Source organism: Pygocentrus nattereri, chromosome 20 (assembly GCF_015220715.1).
Source record: "Pygocentrus nattereri isolate fPygNat1 chromosome 20, fPygNat1.pri, whole genome shotgun sequence".
Classification (NCBI taxonomy): Eukaryota; Metazoa; Chordata; class Actinopteri; order Characiformes; family Serrasalmidae; genus Pygocentrus; species Pygocentrus nattereri.
In genome coordinates, this window is record NC_051230.1 from 1,789,824 (window position 1) to 1,809,823 (window position 20,000).

Consider the following 20,000-nt stretch of genomic DNA (forward strand, 5'->3'; position numbering starts at 1 on the left):
GAGAGAGAGAGAGAGAGAGAGAGAGAGACTGGCTGAGAGAGAGAGAGAGAGAGAGAGAGAGAGAGAGAGAGAGAGAGAGAGAGACTTGCTGAGAGAGAGAGAGAGAGAGAGAGAGAGAGAGAGAGAGACTGGCTGAGAGAGAGAGAGAGAGAGAGAGAGAGAGAGAGAGTGAGAGAGAGTAAACAGGACTCTGCCTCTGGTTTGGCAGGAAGTGCTGGAGGAATGAAAACATTGGAGCGGCGGTGCGGATCAGACTGAGAGGTAAAACGGGCTCAGATTGAGTTCGAGCTTCGGCGCTTTCTGTGTAAACCCGGTTTCCCGGTCCGGTCCGGTTCAGTCGGGCGAAGTTTGTTTTGAAGGTAAAGTGTCTGCAGTGAGCGTCACTGAGCTAGCGGGAGCTAACGCTGCGGCTAGGCTAGCCCGCTGCCTAACTCCCCTCCGAGCAGGCTTCAATTCGGTCCCTGGACTTTTAAATCATCTCAATAAGTTCTGGCTTACAGCCCGAACTACCCGCCCCGACGGTTTGCCCCCAAACTGCGGCTCCGCTGCTGCGGGGTTAGCGGGCTGGCTAGCGCCGCTAGCCGGCTAGCGCTGGCTGTAGTTCTCGGCTAAAGCAGACTTTCCCGTTCCAGCCTCGCTGGACTGGCGTGCTGTCCTGCACCTCCACAGGTAAACCCAGACACAGGTCCCCTGTTAATCATGCAGATTACACGCCAGCCTGCTTTTTGTTCACGTCGTTCCGTTCCACCTTAAATGGCGCAGCAAGTATATGTAACTGCTGCACCATTTAAGGTGGAACGGGGAGACGAGAAGCTGGCAAGTAGGAAAACCAGCTGAGTAGAAAGGCAGTGGAGTTAAAGCTCCTCAGTGAGATTTTAAAGCTCTACCTTAAGATAATCAGCAAGGAAACTGGTTTATTTGGTTCATTTCAGTTTTAAAACCAGCTGGTTTGCTTGGGACTGTCACAGTGATTGATTTGTGCTCCTAATAGCTGAATACATAAGAAATATCAGTGATAATGAGTCTATTAGTTGGTCTGTAGTGCCAGTTATTGTTAGTAGAGGCATTTGAAACTGCTCAGCTCATCTCTGTGTAGTTCCTCCTGCACACATCTCCACGTCGCTGCTGTCGGAAGAAGATCTCGTATCTCCAAAATGGTGACTTTACAGAAGAAAGAAAAAACCTACTGTACTTTCAGTGGAAGTCAATGGAACCAGACGTCTTTCCAAGTCACTTTGGGACGTTTCTTTTGGCCCATCCGTCATGAAATTTACGCACCATGTGAAGAACAACAGGTCCTTCGAAACTGTGTCAGAAACTGAAAAACGACAAAAATGGAGATCGAGGTTCTCCTCCAGCAGCAGCCTTATGTTCTTATGAATTTTAAGCACAATTGGATAAAAAAGATGGTTCTTCAAGGGTTCTTTAGTAAGAGGGAGTGTTTCGCATGCTTAAGTGGTTCTCCGCATGGTGAGAGAGTTCCTCAGATTGATGGAGAATCTGTTGGATGCGGTTCTATGTGACACCAGAAAGGGTCGGAACAATAGCGGAGTCCTTTATGTGGTATATAGAACCATATACAGCACGTTCTCCATCAGTCTGAAGAGCTATTTCACCATGCAGAGAGCCGTCTGAGCATGCAGATGGTTCCGTGTGGAACTCATGGGTCTAAGTAGAACCTACTAAAGAATCCTTGAAGGACCGTCTTTTTAAGAGTGCAGATGTTGTGCTCTGTTCAGATGTGTGTGACCTGAAGTCTGACCGGCTGAGACGAGGAGGATGGATCCGGAGAGCAGAGGGCAGCCGTGGGGGAAGCTGGTCAGGGTGGGAGCGTCTCCACAGTCTGAGCTAACGCTGCTGCTGACCAACCGAGAATGCACTATCGGCAGGAGGAAAGGTGGGTTTCACTGTTTTAATGTGATACCAGGACAAGTATTGGCAAAAGACAAGACTGTATCATTTAATAAACTCAGATCAATAAACGGTGGGTTACTCTGTTTAAATGCAATATCAAGACGATAAACGGTGGCTTACACTTTAATAAACTGCCAATTTAAATGCAATATTGGTGCAACTGTTGGTAAATGTAAAGATGTACCATTTTCTTGTGATTTTTAGACAAGAAATGTTAGACTGTGCTGTTATCAGATTATTAAGTGTAAACACACTGAACCAGTTACTGACACAATCTGATTTACTGCAGTTATCAGATTATTAAGTGTAAACACACTGAACCAGTTACTGATACAATCTGATTTACTGCAGTTATCAGATTATTAAGTGTAAACACACTGAAACAGTTACTGACACAATCTGATTTACTGCAGTTATCAGATTATTAAGTGTAAACACACTGAAACAGTTACTGACACAATCTGATTTACTGCAGTTATCAGATTATTAAGTGTAAACACACTGAAACAGTTACTGACACAGTCTGATTTACTGCAGTTATCAGATTATTAAGTGTAAACACACTGAAACAGTTACTGACACAATCTGATTTACTGCAGTTATCAGATTATTAAGTGTAAACACACTGAAACAGTTACTGACACAATCTGATTTACTGCAGTTATCAGATTATTAAGTGTAAACACGCTGAAACAGTTACTGACACAATCTGATTTTCTGCAGTTATCAGATTATTAAGTGTAAACACACTGAACCGGTTACTGACACAATCTGATTTTCAGCAGTTATCTGATTATTAAGTGTAAACACACTGAACCGGTTACTGACACAGTCTGATTTTCAGCAGTTATCTGATTATTAAGTGTAAACACACTGAACCGGTTACTGACACAATCAGATTTTCTGCAGTTATCTGATTATCAAGTGTAAACACACTGAACCGGTTACTGACACAATCAGATTTTCTGCAGTTGTCTGATTATCAAGTGTAAACACACTGAACCAGTTACTGACACAGTCTGATTTTCTGCAGTTATCAGATTATTAAGTGTAAACACACTGAACCAGTTACTGACACAATCTGATTTTCTGCAGTTATCAGATCATTAAGTGTAAACATACTGAACCAGTTACTGACACAATCTGATTTTCTGCAGTTATCAGATTATTAAGTGTAAACACACTGAACCAGTTACTGATACAATCTGATTTTCTGCAGTTATCAGATTATTAAGTGTAAACACACTGAACCAGTTACTGATACAATCTGATTTTCTGCAGTTATCAGATCATTAAGTGTAAACACACTGAACCAGTTACTGACCCAATCTGATTTTCTGCAGTTATCAGATCATTAAGTGTAAACACGCTGAACCAGTTACTGACCCAATCTGATTTTCTGCGGTTATCAGATTATTAAGTGTAAACACGCTGAACCAGTTACTGACACAATCTGATTTACTGCAGTTATCAGATTATTAAGCGTAAACACGCTGAACCAGTTACTGACACCGTCTGATTTACTGCAGTTATCAGATTATTAAGCGTAAACACACTGAACCAGTTACTGACACAATCTGATTTTCTGTAGTTATCAGATTATTAAGTGTAAACCCACTGAACCGGTTACTGACACAGTCTGATTTTCTGCAGTTATCAGATTATTAAGTGTAAACACGCTGAACCTGCTACTGACACAATCTGATTTTCTGCAGTTATCAGATTATTAAGTGTAAACCCACTGAACCAGTTACTGCCACAGTCTGATTTTCTGCAGTTATCAGATTATTAAGTGTAAACACGCTGAACCTGCTACTGACACAATCTGATTTTCTGCAGTTATCAGATTATTAAGTGTAAACACTGAACCAGTTACTGACACAGTCTGATTTACTGCAGTTATCAGATTATTAAGTGTAAACACTGAACCAGTTACTGACACAATCTGATTTTCTGCAGTTATCAGATTATTAAGTGTAAACACACTGTTTTAATTTAATATTTGGATAAGGGATAAGGGATCATGAGCTGTACCATTGGAATGCATTACTCCTACAAGAAATGGTGAGTTATCCCACCTTAATGCAATACTGACTCAATTAAAATTAGTTTATACTGTTTAATTGTGATGTCTGTATAAGAAAAATTGAGTCACAATGTATTTTATCCACTTTTAGTCCAAGAATATCTAGGGGGTGTTTTTTTTATGCACTGTTGTGACAAATAATTGTGGTTTTTGCTGTTTTAATGCAGCTCGGCGAGAAGGAAAGTTGGGTTATATTGTGCAAATGCAATATCAGGACACCCAAACGTGGGCCGTGGTGTCTTAATGAAGTGTGTTTATGCAAATACGTTTTATAGAAAGAAAGGAATTTTGTGACTAAAGGAATTCTGAGGCTTTCCAGGACACCTTTGGCGTTTTTGACGAATGCTTGGAAATCAGCCTCTTTAGTTCCACTCTTTTTTCCAGCCCTTTGTCAGAACTGTTCTGTGCGAGACGTTCTAGTCGCTCTTCAGGAGTGTCTGGACTTTATTCAGTGAGTTCATGCCGTGCACAATACCCTCTTTAGTTCAGCAAACTCGGGCAACCCCCTCCCCACCAATAATAACAAAGGCGTCTATTGAGCCCATGCGTGTGGAATATTAAGTAGGTTTTTGTGTGGGATGGTTCTGTCTCCGTGACTCCGTCTACGTCTGTCTCGTTTTGTGCACTTTAATGTCTGCTTTCCAACTTCAAATGGAGTGATATAAATTCATACGTCTGGCTGAGCTGCGTTAACCCGACGCTGATGTCTCAAATGTTTGGATATCAGACGTACAATTTAGTGTTATTAAGTCACGATTTCTCCAGATGGAAGGTGGTGAACAGAAGGCACAGTAAGGAAGTTTCACACCAAAATAAAGCGGGGAGAAAAGTGTGGAACCACTTTTGGATGCCTGAGTAACGATTCATCGTTTTTATGTTGAAATTGCAATTTAAGGCGGCGTTTATACAAAAGTGGCCCGAATCCGATTTTCTCACCGAATCCGATTTTTTTGGTCTGGCTGTTCAGATTATCGTTTAAGTGTGATCTGTATGCGACACCAGTCTGAACAGGTCAGCTCCTAAACTGACCCGCGTTCGCGAAAGAGCAGAGCTCCACGAGGCGGCTCGTCCGGAGGTAAACAGTCGTAATGGCCGGGGATCGCCTGACGCTCCCGCCAGCATCGCAGGAGCCGTATGCAGTTCCACTGGTTACAGCCGGGCTCGTCACCCACAGTGTGTTCGAGTTCGCCGTAAAAGGGGCGCGATATTCGGCCACGGCCACTTCTTCTTCGTTTCGCGTCCTCAGATTCTTTAAACTTTCTCCGGCCGCGTTCGGCCACTTTGTTCGGAATCTCTTCGAACTCGGAGCGGCTGCGATGAACCTCTTCAAAGTTTTTGGTCCAGGAACATCAGCCTAAATGTTTATGAGCCTCAGCAGCACGAAATGATGACGGATGTGGAGCTGGATTGACGTAAAAGTCGCATCAATTCCGATCTGGCTGTTCAGGTCGGATACGGATCGGAAAGCGTCTCAAATCGGAACTGAAAGTGTCGGATTCAGAGTGTGTTTATCTGTTCACACTGACATTCCGACGCATATCTGTGTCACATATGAGGAAAAAGATGGGATTTGGGCCACTTTACCTGCCGAGATTGAAATTTTTACATTTTTAAATTAAAGCCTGCATCATCAGAAACTTCTTAAGTGTGGAAATTTAACCGAATAACACAGAGATTATGAGCTGCCTGTCAGACCAATCAGAGGCAACCAAACCTTCATGTGTTGTGACATCACAACCACAGCTTACTGGCAGTCTTGCACACCACGTTCAGGGTTCAAGCCTGAAGCCAGAAAGAGTGGACCTCTTTTCTAGCGCACTACTTAATGAGTGCGGAGCCGTTTGGGATTCGGCCCGAGTTTGACACGACGTCTGAGTGAGACGTTCAGGTGACGTTCTTCAGTCTTTATACTGCAGTTTTACAGTGAATCACACCGTTGGTGCTTTAGTTCAAGCCTGTGGTTTTAATGATGGAGCTGTTTTGGCTGTTGGCTGGCTGACCAGCCTGGTTCTAGATAAGAACATAAGTCGCCGGCCCCTCAGTTTAAACAGAACCGGGTTCTTACTTCATCAGTACAAAGATTGTTCCATCAAGACATCGTGACGATCGTGACATTTTGGGTGATGCATAGAAGTCTTTTCAGAAAAGGTTCTATAGACGGTGTAGATGCAGCTTTTTCATCAGTCCGAGAAAACCTTTCATGGTGAAAAGAAACTTTTAATCATACTAAGGGTTCTTTGAGCGTTCATGGGTCTATATAGAACCATTTTCTTTACTAAAATCCCTCGAAGAACCGTTTTTGAGAGTGAACTGTTTTTGGCCAATAAAAATATTTAGTTTTTAAATATGCATCTCGTTTTAATAATAGTGAATAGACCCCAGATTAATAACGATTAACACTGTTAATCTTCAAAAAGAGCTCATTTAAGTGTTCGAAAGGATTTTATTTGGGGAAAATGTACACAAATACAAGAAACACTGAAGAAGTTATAAATCATCATTGTACTGTGATCAGGCCCGTTACTGACCTCGCTCTCCTCTTTATCAGGAGACCAGGGTCAATTAAAAAAGCCAGTAGTTTCCTTAATGCTGGAATGAATCAGTGATAAACGAGAAGGTCTCATAAATCATATTATTGAATTATGTTTTTAATTGTGTGTTTTGTTTTCCAGGTTGTGATCTTTCCTTTCCTGCTAATAAGCTGGTCTCAGGAGATCACTGCAAAATCACACAAGACCAGACTTCAGGGCAGGTGTGGCTCGAGGACATGAGGTGAGAGAGCACCTGCTTACCTGCAGCAGCCCAGGAAGTCCACTGAAGTTTCAGCGTTCTTCCATAATTCAGCGGTTTAGATGTAAACAGAGAGATTTGGAGCCGTTTGGTGTGAAACGGTTCCGACGTCTTCACAGTGGTGGTGATGGGAACCAGGCGTCGCCATGACTACAACACAGATACAGACACTTTATTTACCATCCAGAACCACCAGAGAACCTACACGAGTCTTCTGAGCTTATATGGAACGTTGACGATGGAAAATCTGAAATAATGCGTTTTCTTTGGGGACTATTTTGCCTCACAGTACCCTGCATGTTATGTATCCCTCCATCATCAGTGGCTTTTTAAAGTGCTTTTGTCCAAAATCTTCTCAAAACTACCATAAAACAATGTGTCGGATATCAGGCAGCGTTTTCCTAACCGTATCATGTAGTAACTGTCTGTGCTTAAGGGATAAACAGATCCCACTATGAGGAGATGTGAATGTAATGGCCAGTCTTTTAAGTGAACAGTAAATAATGATTTGGTGAATAACTGCTCTTCTTTACTAATTTGTTCTCCTGTTTGTTTCCTTCAGCACTAACGGCACAGTCATAAACATGTCCAAACTGGTGAAGAAACAGAGCCACTTGCTGCAAAACGGAGACGTCATCTACTTTGTGTACAGGAAGAGTGAACCAGAGCAGAGTAAGACACGCACTGACCGGGTCTTTCATTCTTTCTCCCTTCCTTTATTATTATTAATATTATCATGAGCTCCTCCTGCTCAGTGACGTCACGTGACTGAATCACTGCATCATCAGCACAAACTAACGAGCAGAACGAGCTTCGCTGAGAAGATCATTAACTCTGATCAGCTCTCAGCTTCATTATTAGAGCCAGACGGAGGAGGAAAAGGTGAGACGAGCTGCTTTTCCACCGTTTACAGGCTTTAACGGCTGTTCGGCGCTGTTGCCATGGTAACGCTGAATGATGACGCAGCACAGTGGATAAAAGCACATGAATTCCGATCTGAGCGTCACGTTAAGGTCACACTGCCACGACTCGGATACGCATCCGATCTAGGACCACATATGAAAGTGGCTCAGGTCGGATTGGAAGAGATCAGATTTGTGTCCACACGGCCCTGAAAACACCAGATCTGAGTCACATCAGGGCAAAACATCGGATTTATACCACTTCAACCTGGTAATGTGAACGCAGCCTGGATGCTGATCTTGTTTCAGTTTAGTTCAAACATTTAAAAGATGTGCAGGATGAAGTGGTTCTTCAGATTGATAATGTGTTCATGGTTCTATACAGTGCCTTTCTATAAAGCATCAAAAGGGGTTCTGCTGTTGTTCCAGTGTCAAACTTGTAACAGTAGAAGAACCCTGGTTTTTAGATTAGATTAAGTGACCCGTTTCAGTCCCACAACGTGGAAACTTCACCTCCGCGTTTAAACCCATCCGTGCAGTGAAACACCACACACACACTAGGGGGCAGTGAGCACAGTTGCCCGGAGCGGTGGGCAGCCCAATCCACTGCGCCCGGTTTGGGTTCCTAGATAATTGTTCCTACTGCAGGTGGCAGCGGTGCTTTCGCCGCAGGTACACAGTCATCACGTTTTCATCACATACTGTTTTCACAGACACGGGGACTAAATAAAAATCTGTGATTTCTCACTAGGATTTTTTATTTCTCGTGGGAATGCATCTGATTTGTGCTTGGCGTCAGCGAAACCATGGCAACCAATTCAGAAACGCCCACAGGTGATGAGCGATCAGCGATTTGGACAACAGGAGGCAAAAAGTCGCTGCCTGTGTGAACGTAGGGTTACACACCCCCAGATAATCTGTGCTGTCAGTCCCTTCCTATCGAGCCTCCGACCTGGAAAATTGCTTCAGATTAGGAAAATGTGCCACCAAATCGGGAATAAAACCAGGAAAAAGTGGTGCAGAACCAGCTGACAGTCTTATAAAACAGGGTCATTTGCTCTGAGCACACCAGAAACTCGCTGAATCAAATAAATCGATCTCTGACTTCATAAGTCCTGGTTGTTTTTTGATCAGAAGACAGCTCATCATTTATTACTGTGTTAAGATATTAGTTATTAATAATCCTTCTGACCAGTGATCCTTCTGACCAGTGATCATTGTTGGATCAGTCATTAATCTCTCACCTACTCAGTCACCATCTCTGTAGTTTTGTTGATATTAAGCTATAAAAACTGCAAGAACTCAGAAAAGGATAATGTCATTTTAAACCATAATAATAATAATAATAATAATAATAATAATAATAATAATAATAATCAGTAAGGTAGATAATTATTTAACTTGAAGCTGATTGTTTGGCACGCCCTGCCCGGTAATGTTCAGTAGGTGCTGGTAGAGAATTTTAATGAGTACAGGTGTTGTTGTTTTACAGATATTGCTTATGTGTATCAGGCCATCAGTCCCAAGCAGACCGACTCTCAGGAAACTGAAGGTGAGTGAATTTATTTTTCTGCTTTATTACATCTTACAGTGGTTCTAACCTAGTTACAGGATTCACTTCCTGCCCCAGTGTTGGGCGATCGTCTGTATTGCTTTGTGATTTTAGTGAGATACAATGAGCAGTATAGTGTGTGTGTGTGTGTGTGTGTGTGTGTGTGTGTGTGTGTGTGTGTACACATTTATATACACTAAATTTCCAAAACTATTCGGTCGTCTGGCTTCACACGCATATGAACTAGAGTGACATCCCATTCTTAATCCATAGGGTTTAATATGATGTCGGCCCACCTTTTGCAGCTATAACAGCTTCAGCTCTTCTGGGAAGGCTTTCCACAAGGGTTAGGAGTGTTTATGGGAATTTCTGGTCGTTCTTCCATCCCCGTCCCTAAACTGTTCCCACAAAGTCCAAAATCTCTTGGTGCTGAAGCTTTAAGAGCTCCTTTCACTGGAACTAAGGGGCCGAGCCCAACTCCTGAAACACAACCCCACACCATGATCCCCCCTCCACCAAACTTTACACTCGGCACAACGCAGTCAGAGAAGTACCGTCTCCTGGCAACCGTCAAACCCAGACTCGTCCGTCAGATTTCCAGACGGAGAAGCGTGATTGGTCACTCCAGAGAACACGTCTCCACTGCTCTAGAGTCCAGTGGCGGCGCTTTACACCACTGCATTCCACGCTTTGCATTGCGCTTGGTGATGTAAGGCTTGGATGCAGCTGCTCGGCCATGGAAACCCATTCCATGAAGCTCTCCACGCTGTTCTTGAGCTGATCTGAAGGCCACATGAAGTTTGGAGGTCTGTAGTGATTGACTCTGCAGAAAGTTGCTGACCTCTGCGCACTACGCCCCTCAGCATCCGCTGACCGCTCTGTCATTTTACGTGGCCGACCACTTCGTGGCTGAGTCGCTGTCGTTCCCAATCGCTTCCACTTTGTTATAATCCCACTGACAGTGGACTGTGGAATATTTAGTAGTGAGGAACTTTCACGACTGGACTTGCTGCACAGGTGGCGTCCGATCACGGTACCACGCTGGAATTCACTGAGCTCCTGAGAGCGACCCATTCTTTCACTAATGTCTGTAGAAGCAGTCTGCAGGCCGAGGGGCTCGGCTTTATACACCTGTGGCCATGGAAGTGACTGGAACACCTGAATTCAATGATTTGGATGAGGGAGGGAATACTTATGGAAATACAGTGTATATATGTACACTGTAAAAAATGGCTCGTCAACTCTACTTAATTAACTACTAAATTAACTAGTTTTAAAAATTAGTTTGATTGAAAGAATCGTTCATTCAAAGTATTTATTTGGCTTGAATAAAGTAGTTTATGTTCTTGTTACTACATGAAGTAATTTACATATCAATATGCAAATTAAACACACACACACACACACACACACACACATATGTAGTGAAAGTAATGACCGCCATGGTAGAATGCTCATCAGATAGCAGCTATTTGTTTTAGGTTTAGTTCTGTTTAGTGTTCTTTACTCATGGTATCTAGCACCTGGCAGTTCTCATTTATTGGGAGCTTCAAATTGTTTATAAGAACAGATTAAAACCTGTAAAAACTAAAACAGTTACGGTTCTATTCCGTGAATCTTGTCGTCTGTCTGGCTACCATTTATAATGCTGTGTAAGATTCACTCAGTCCAGGTAGAGCAAAGTGTCAGGTTCCTTTAGTGCCTTTAGAGTATCAGCACGCAGGAAACATGAGCTCGTTAACTTTATCCATGCAAATTTATTAACTGTCTGAACGTCACCATATTACCTTACTTAATGCAAACGTAAACATTGTCTGACACTGTGATGCATCCAGCAAATACTGTGATGTTGAGTTTTATGAATATTCCTCAGTTATTTATAAAATTCTCGAAAACGAAAAGCGCCCTCGTTTAACTCCAGTACAATTCCAGTAAAGCATTTTAGAATCTTTGAAAGATTCTGCATGCGCTGTTTCTCTGGAGAGGCTAGAATTCCTAAACTTTCATAGCTAGAACGCTGTTTAGGGAGCACAGAGCCGTTTGGGATCCGGCCTGAGTTTGTACTCCTGGCTGAAACGCGGACGTTTGAAGACCGAAAGACATTTTTAGACTTTAACCCTGCAGTTTTACAGTAAATCAGACTGTAAGCGCTTTAATTCAGGCCTGGGATATTAACGAAGGAGCTGTTTAGGCTGTTGGCTCTTGACCAGCCTGGTTCTAGATAAGATAAGTTGCCAGCCGCTCAGTTTAAACAACAAAATGGGTTCTAACGTCATCAGTGCACTGAAGTTTTGTTCACTCCATTTCTGATGTTTTGACGGTTCTTCAGGGATTCTTTAGTAAAGGATGGTGGTTCTACTAACAACCTTGAGGTCTATATAGAACCCTTTATATGCTTAAATGGTTCTGTGCATGGTGTAATGGATCTTCAGATTGATGTTGAGTGTGCTGCATGTGGTATTAATCTCGTAACAGTACCCTTTTTGGTTCTGGATAGAGCCGTAGACCACACATTCTCCAATACGAAGAACGATTTCACCAGGCAAAGAACCAGTTAGGCATCAAATGGTTCTAATATAAAACTCATGGTTCTAAATAAGATCTAACGGATAGTGGAGTGGCCGCACTAGTTCAGACAGAACGTTGTGGGCCTGCGTCTGGGTTCTCAGGACTGATTAAAGGCTGTCGTGTTTGTGTTTTAGACACTGTGAGGAACAGCTGCTCTGCCGTAATGGATCGCGTTGATACGGACGTGGATCCTGCTCCGGTGGAGCCCGTTACTCTCCCCAGTTTTCTTCTGGAGAAGCCGCTTCGTCCGGGATATGAGGACCAGCCAAGCACCTCCAGCTCCGGCGCTCATCTCTACCCAACGCTGTACACGCACACCGTCGCTGCCACAAGTAGGAGTTCACACTGTCAGGGAATGCTGACAAACCTCAGACACCAAACATACACTGTGTGCACAAAAGTATTGGGACATCTATTGTTAATTACGCCCACAGGAGCTTCGATGAGTCCCATTCTAAATCCATAGGCATTCATAGGGAGTTGGCCCCCTTTTCAGCTATAACAGCTTCCACACTGACGTTTATGTGAGAGGGCATGGCTCACAGTCTGGCTCGAGGGTTTTCTGACGGAGATTTTGAGTAAATATTCCCTTAATCAGCAATCAAATGGATTAGATATTGTGATCAATAACCGAATGGGTAGTACTGGGTAACAGAGAATGTTCTCTCACAAAGGGAACGTCGGGAAAGCCCCTGGGTTCACAGAGAGGCCTGTGGGTCCTTACTGACCCAGTGAAGAGAGGGGCAAGTTGACCTTGAAAGGTAAAGCAGACTGGTAAAAACCGGTTGGAACCAGTTTTAGGAGTGAGCTCATCATGCGATGGACAAAGAGATGCACCTTTTAGAGAATAAGCTAATATCAAAATATGAGCAGTGAGTGAGGTGGGGGGATATCAAATTACCCCAGATAAGTGGTATATAAACTTGTTTGGATCTCTGTGTAGCTGGGACTCTCTGTGCCACCTGATGCTGAACTAAAGAAGAAGCCTTTTTCCCTCTTCTGCAAACTCGGCGTCTGAAGACTTTCCTTCTTTACAACTTTTGAGAACTTAGAACAGTTATTAGTGTAAGTGTTAAGCCAGTATCAAAGTATTTCTTTTTTTATGCACAGTATTATGTTGGAGGGCTGGGGTTGAAGGGCATTTCAGTCCCGACGGTTCAGTGGGGTTGAGGTCAGGGCTCTGTGAGGGCCAGTCAAGTTCTTCCACACCAAACTTACCCAGGATCTTGCTCTGTGCACTGGGGCTCAGTCATGCAAAGGTTCTTCCCCAAACTGTTCCCACAAAGTTGGTTGTCCAAAATGTCTTGTTGTGCTGAAGCATCAAGATTCCCCTTCACTGGAACTCAGGGTTCTAGACCAACCCCTGAAAAACAGCCCCATATCATCATCCCTCCTCCACCAAACTTTACAGCTGGCACAGTGCAGTGAGACAGCTAACGTTCTCCTGGCATTCGCCAAACTCAGACTCGTCCATCAGACTGACTGATAGAGAAGTGTGATTCATCGCTCCACAGAATGCATTCCACTGCTCCGGAGTCCAGTGGTGGACCCCACTCCAGCCGACACTTGGCATTGTGTATTTTGATCTTAGGCTTGTGTGCAGCAGCTCGGCCGTGGAAACCCATTTCGTGAAGCTTCTAACGTGCAGTTCTGTTGCTGATCTTTAGTAAATCTAGATTAGGAAATCTTTAGTGATTCAACAGAGGATAGACACAGTGCACTTCAGCACTGGGCGGTCCCACTTTCTGAGTTTGTGTGGTCTGCCGCTTCATGGCTGAGCTGTTTTTGCTCCTGCATGCATCAATATCACAATGATATCACTTACAGTTGTCTGGGGCAGATCTAGCAAGGCAGAAATTTCACAAACTGACTTGTGGCAGAGGTGGCATCCTATTACAGTGCCATGTTTAGTCTTCAGCATGACCCTCTACTGACAGTGTTTGTCTTGGAGACTGCAAGGCTATGTGCTTAATTTTATACACCTGTTAGCAATGAGTGTGGCTGAAACACCTGAACTCAATAATTAGGAGAGGTGTCCCAGTACTTTTGTCTATATAGTGTATTCTGGCTAATTAAGTTAAAGAAGTCTTTGTCAGTGAACATTTTGATGTGGATGGTTAGCAAATTGTTTTTGTTTTGTTTTCCTGTAAATATTGTGACTGTGATCTAAGGTTGCTCTGTTTTGCAGGTTATGGTGATGTGACTCTAACAGAGCCGTCAGTGATCCGGCACAAAGGTCCGGAGTGCAGCACCGGAGTCTCCACCCCAAAAAGCCTCACGCTGAAGCAGACGAGAGAGATGGACGAGGAGGCAGGGCCAGACAGGAAGAGACAGAGAACAGGTGGGCTGAGGATGTATGCTGCCTATGGAGTTAAATCAGTGTCACCAGATCCTGAATCTGAATTCCTGAAGCTTTTTAGGTTAAGAAATTGAGATTGTAAAATTCAGGTCTAGAAATTCAGGTTGTAAAATTCAGGTCTGGAAATTCAGGTTATGAAATTGAGGTTGTAAAATTGAGGTTGTGAAATTCAGGTCTAGAAATTCAGGTTGTAAAATTGAGATCTGGAAATTCAGGTTGTAAAATTCAGGTCTGGAAATTGAGGTTGTAAAATTGAGGTTGTGAAATTCAGGTCTAGAAATTCAGGTTGTAAAATTGAGATCTGGAAATTCAGGTTGTAAAATTCAGGTCTAGAAATTCAGGTTGTAAAATTCAGGTCTGGAAATTCAGGTTATGAAATTGAGGTTGTAAAATTGAGGTCTAGAATTTGAGGTTGTGAAATTGAGGTTGTAAAATTCAGGTCTGGAAATTGAGGTTGTGAAATTCAGGTCTGGAAATTGAGGTTGTGAAATTGAGGTTGTGAAATTCAGGTCTAGAAATTCAGGTTGTAAAATTCAGGTCTGGAAATTCAGGTTATGAAATTGAGGTTGTAAAATTGAGGTCTAGAAATTGAGGTTGTAAAATTCAGGTCTGGAAATTGAGGTTGTGAAATTGAGGTTGTAAAATTCAGGTCTGGAAATTGAGGTTGTGAAATTCAGGTCTAGAAATTCAGGTTGTAAAATTAAAAACAAAAAAATGTGTAGAAAAAAACGACTGACTCTCTCTGCAGACGTAGTATAGGTCTGTCCTTGGATTTCGCAGAGAAATAAGACACGTGTCGTCAGAAAGCTCCGAATCTCTAGTTTAAGGTGGAATTTGAAGTTTATTAATTTTGCTCCTGATTGTAAAGTTATTCAGACAGAATATGTCCTGATCTTTCACCTGTGCAGTGTTTTCAACTATCCTAATTTCTAGTTAGATTTTTGATTCAATAATTTTCTTTTTCAAATCTGTTGCTTTAAATATGTTTAATCATGTTTTCAATTTGTCGTTTACTTTTTAAACAACTCTATTTTCTGACTCTGTATTTCTCATTCATAAAGCACTTTGAGTGACAGTATATGAAAGGTGCTATATATTAAAGCTGCCGTTAAGTTGGCACTAATTAAGTTTACAGGTAAGCACTAATGAAGTTAACACACATTAATACTAATACAGTTATCATTAATTAAGTTGGGTCTGCATTATTAAGGTAAATAACATTAAATAACACTGCTTGTGTTAACAACATCCTTTTAATTGATTAATTTTTGAGAAAGTAACAGTGAAAATCAGACATTGCTCAGAGACTCTCCCATTGTCGGGCCTCTTTCTGAGGGTGAAATAGATAAAAATAAATATTTTTTTCTTTTTATAAATTTTATAATAAATTTTATATATAATATATAATTTTTTAAAAATTTTATAAATATTTTTTTGCTCTTTCTATTCATCTCCTCAGACGGCCCACACGAGTTGAGCTCCTCCATCAGCGACTCTGCAGCTCCTGCTAAAACAGGGAAGGACGGAGAGAAAACGGACAAGATGGAGGAGTCCCTCACCTGCATCATCTGCCAGGACCTGCTGCACGACTGCGTCAGGTGAGGCAGCACGTTCTCATCGTTACACATCTAATGCTTAACTTTTTAAAAGTTCATACAGAAATTCTAAGGGATATTGTTGGTGTACACTGGTCATAATGCCACTGAAATACCAGCAACGTTATTACCAGAGATCTTCATTAGGGTCAGCATAGAGCTCAATACGCCCAAAAATCTCATCACGGTAAACAATATTCACATCGTCCGATATCAAATCCTGATTTATTTCACGTTTGGGGCTGATTTTTGCTCCTGGTGGTTTCAAACTGTCCCTTATGGTCAGAACAGGGCAAACTGACCGACCAGTGGAACGTTTGACAGATCCGTCCTGGGCCAGTGGGAGAGCGCCTGGCGAGCTGTTTTTACCAGCTGGGAAAGCTCGGCTGCAGTTTTTGTAATAGTCCTAATTTAAGAGAGATGATTGTAGCTGTGGGGTGACGAGGTGAACTGTTCAGTTCCTCAGCAGCGTCAGTTCAGTAGGAACAGCGAACATCAGCGCCAGACAGACCGAGTCCGACTTTCAGCTCCGCTTAACCTGAAATCGGTGCTTTGTGTCGTGTTTGATCTGCAGCGTCATCAGTTCGCCGTGTGTGAAGACGGCGCTCTCCCGCTCTCCAGAGCCTCACAGCTTCCTCAGTTTACTGTCGTTTCAATCAGGGCAGTAACTCCCATCAGCCACTTCTTTCACTTTCGTTTGGGAATGCACTGATACTGAAACCTGACCGAGCGCTGTAACAGTGCTGTAGTTGTGAGGACTGGACGTGATTTAACGCTGCTAAAGCTCGTTAGTTCATGAGGTGAGGTCACTGTCGGTCAGCACAGCTACACCACTGATCTCGTCACTCCCACTCGGTCACAGGAGAACAGATCTCCGATCGCTCCACTCAAACAGGGAATGTATCACTCCACCTTTCAGACGTTGCTACAGACTCAATTGGGGCAGTTGGGGGTGTTAGGTGTCTTGATCAAGGACAGTCATGGACTGTCGCCCCTGGGGATCGAACCGGCGACCTTCCGGTCACAGGGCCAGCTCCCAACCTCCAGCCCACGACTGCCCCCCTGGGAGCTTTCTTAGTGTAAATATGTGAACACATCTTCAGAGAACACACTTGTGCACGTTTTAATGCACACCTACTGTTTATTTACACAGTTTGAGGCATTGGGGAGAAAAATTAAACGTAAAATGTAAAATGACGACACATTTTATTGCATTGTTTTGTTTTTACAATATGCTAAACTCTTCAAATCACTAGAAATTGTGCTCTAAAATTAGGGTTCTCCATAGAACATGTTACCATCACAACAGACCATCACAACATGTCACAAGACCTTTTCTCTATACACTATTTATATTTTGTTTTTCAAGTCAGAACAAAAAATAACAAAAACTATCAAAACTGTTTTTTTATTCTGTTTTTAATGAGCAGTGATTTTAATATTATTACTTTACACACTGCACTCCATCCAGTGAAACAGGACGTATAATGCTACGTACTGATGAAATCCACACTTAGAAACACATTTTATGACATTTCATCACAATAATGATGATTAATATGGTCAGTGTTATTACAGTATTGATGAAGATAATAATAATAATAATAATAATAACGATAATAATAATAACAGCAAATGAACAGCTTTGTTTGTATTGCACCTTTTTAAAAAACAAAAGCATAGTAAATAAAAAGTTAATACATTTGAAAGAAAAGTAAATATAATGTTAATCTTGGTGGACAAGAAGTTTAGATCAAGCTAAAATACCAAGTAGCATGTGCAGTAAAAAGGAAATGAGAAGTGAGACGTGGCCGATCAGTCTAGTCCTGTGACGCACAGCGTTTCTTCTTAAAATCGTTAGCAGTGCCTTTCAAGTCTCTGTGTTTTCAGTCTGCAGCCCTGCATGCACACCTTCTGTGCAGCGTGTTATTCTGGCTGGATGGAGCGATCCTCTCTCTGCCCCACCTGCCGCTGTCCTGTGGAGAGAATCCGAAAAAACCACATCCTCAACAACCTGGTGGAGGCTTACCTGCAGCAGCACCCGGGTAAACAGCTGTTCCCCCGGCCTTTAAACGCCACGCCTGTTCCCTCGGCCTTTAAACGCCACGCCTGTTCCCTCGGCCTTTAAACGCCACGCCTGTTCCCTCGGCCTTTAAACGCCACGCCTGTTCCCTCGGCCTTTAAACGCCACGCCTGTTCCCTCGGCCTTTAAACGCCACGCCTGTTCCCTCGGCCTTTAAACGCCACGCCTGTTCCCTCGGCCTTTAAGCGCCACGCCTGTTCCCTCGGCCTTTAAACGCCACGCCTGTTCCCTCGGCCTTTAAACGCCACGCCTGTTCCCTCGGCCTTTAAACGCCACGCCTGTTCCCTCGGCCTTTAAACGCCACGCCTGTTCCCCCGGCCTTTAAACGCCACGCCTGTTCCCTCGGCCTTTAAACGCCACGCCTGTTCCCTCGGCCTTTAAACGCCACGCCTGTTCCCTCGGCCTTTAAACGCCACGCCTGTTCCCTCGGCCTTTAAACGCCACGCCTGTTCCCTCGGCCTTTAAGCGCCACGCCTGTTCCCTCGGCCTTTAAGCGCCACGCCTGTTCCCTCGGCCTTTAAACGCCACGCCTGTTCCCTCGGCCTTTAAACGCCACGCCTGTTCCCTCGGCCTTTAAACGCCACGCCTGTTCCCTCGGCCTGTAAACGCCACGCCTGTTCCCTCGGCCTGTAAACGCCACGCCTGTTCCCTCGGCCTGTAAACGCCACGCCTGTTCCCTCGGCCTTTAAACGCCACGCCTGTTCCCTCGGCCTTTAAACGCCACGCCTGTTCCCTCGGCCTTTAAACGCCACGCCTGTTCCCCCGGCCTTTAAACGCCACGCCTGTTCCCTCGGCCTTTAAGCGCCACGCCTGTTCCCTCGGCCTTTAAACGCCACGCCTGTTCCCTCGGCCTTTAAACGCCACGCCTGTTCCCTCGGCCTTTAAACGCCATGCCTGTTCCCTCGGCCTTTAAATGCCACGCCTGTTCCCTCGGCCTTTAAGCGCCACGCCTGTTCCCTCGGCCTTTAAGCGCCACGCCTGTTCCCTCGGCCTTTAAACGCCACGCCTGTTCCCTCGGCCTTTAAACGCCACGCCTGTTCCCTCGGCCTTTAAACGCCACGCCTGTTCCCTCGGCCTTTAAACGCCACGCCTGTTCCCTCGGCCTTTAAACGCCACGCCTGTTCCCCCGGCCTTTAAACGCCACGCCTGTTCCCTCGGCCTTTAAACGCCACGCCTGTTCCCTCGGCCTTTAAGCGCCACGCCTGTTCCCTCGGCCTTTAAACGCCACGCCTGTTCCCTCGGCCTTTAAACGCCACGCCTGTTCCCTCGGCCTTTAAGCGCCACGCCTGTTCCCTCGGCCTTTAAGCGCCACGCCTGTTCCCTCGGCCTTTAAACGCCACGCCTGTTCCCTCGGCCTTTAAACGCCACGCCTGTTCCCTCGGCCTTTAAACGCCACGCCTGTTCCCTCGGCCTGTAAACGCCACGCCTGTTCCCTCGGCCTTTAAACGCCACGCCTGTTCCCTCGGCCTTTAAACGCCACGCCTGTTCCCTCGGCCTGTAAACGCCACGCCTGTTCCCTCGGCCTGTAAACGCCACGCCTGTTCCCTCGGCCTTTAAACGCCACGCCTGTTCCCTCGGCCTTTAAACGCCACGCCTGTTCCCTCGGCCTTTAAACGCCACGCCTGTTCCCTCGGCCTTTAAACGCCACGCCTGTTCCCCCGGCCTTTAAACGCCACGCCTGTTCCCTCGGCCTTTAAGCGCCACGCCTGTTCCCTCGGCCTTTAAACGCCACGCCTGTTCCCTCGGCCTTTAAACGCCACGCCTGTTCCCTCGGCCTTTAAGCGCCACGCCTGTTCCCTCGGCCTTTAAACGCCACGCCTGTTCCCTCGGCCTTTAAACGCCACGCCTGTTCCCTCGGCCTTTAAACGCCACGCCTGTTCCCTCGGCCTTTAAACGCCACGCCTGTTCCCCCGGCCTTTAAACGCCACGCCTGTTCCCTCGGCCTTTAAACGCCACGCCTGTTCCCTCGGCCTTTAAACGCCACGCCTGTTCCCTCGGCCTTTAAACGCCACGCCTGTTCCCTCGGCCTTTAAACGCCACGCCTGTTCCCTCGGCCTTTAAGCGCCACGCCTGTTCCCTCGGCCTTTAAGCGCCACGCCTGTTCCCTCGGCCTTTAAACGCCACGCCTGTTCCCTCGGCCTTTAAACGCCA

The 20,000-nt window shown here is 44.6% G+C and overlaps 1 protein-coding gene across 3 annotated transcripts in view; it reads left to right on the top strand.

The window, feature by feature from the left end:
* The first annotated feature begins 149 nt into the window (after window positions 1-149).
* The window catches only part of chfr (checkpoint with forkhead and ring finger domains, E3 ubiquitin protein ligase), a 52,723-nt gene continuing 32,872 nt past the window's right edge, over window positions 150-20,000 (top strand). Inside the window, exons 1-9 of one of the 3 annotated variants that reach the window (XM_037531963.1) lie at window positions 150-261; window positions 1,740-1,897; window positions 6,673-6,772; window positions 7,353-7,462; window positions 9,185-9,244; window positions 11,947-12,144; window positions 14,001-14,153; window positions 15,631-15,769; window positions 17,657-17,811. In XM_037531963.1, the coding sequence (XP_037387860.1) occupies window positions 1,780-1,897; window positions 6,673-6,772; window positions 7,353-7,462; window positions 9,185-9,244; window positions 11,947-12,144; window positions 14,001-14,153; window positions 15,631-15,769; window positions 17,657-17,811 (1,033 nt within the window). In that variant the 5' untranslated portion in view covers window positions 150-261; window positions 1,740-1,779. The other 2 variants (XM_037531965.1, XM_037531964.1) reach the window with 2 other exon arrangements.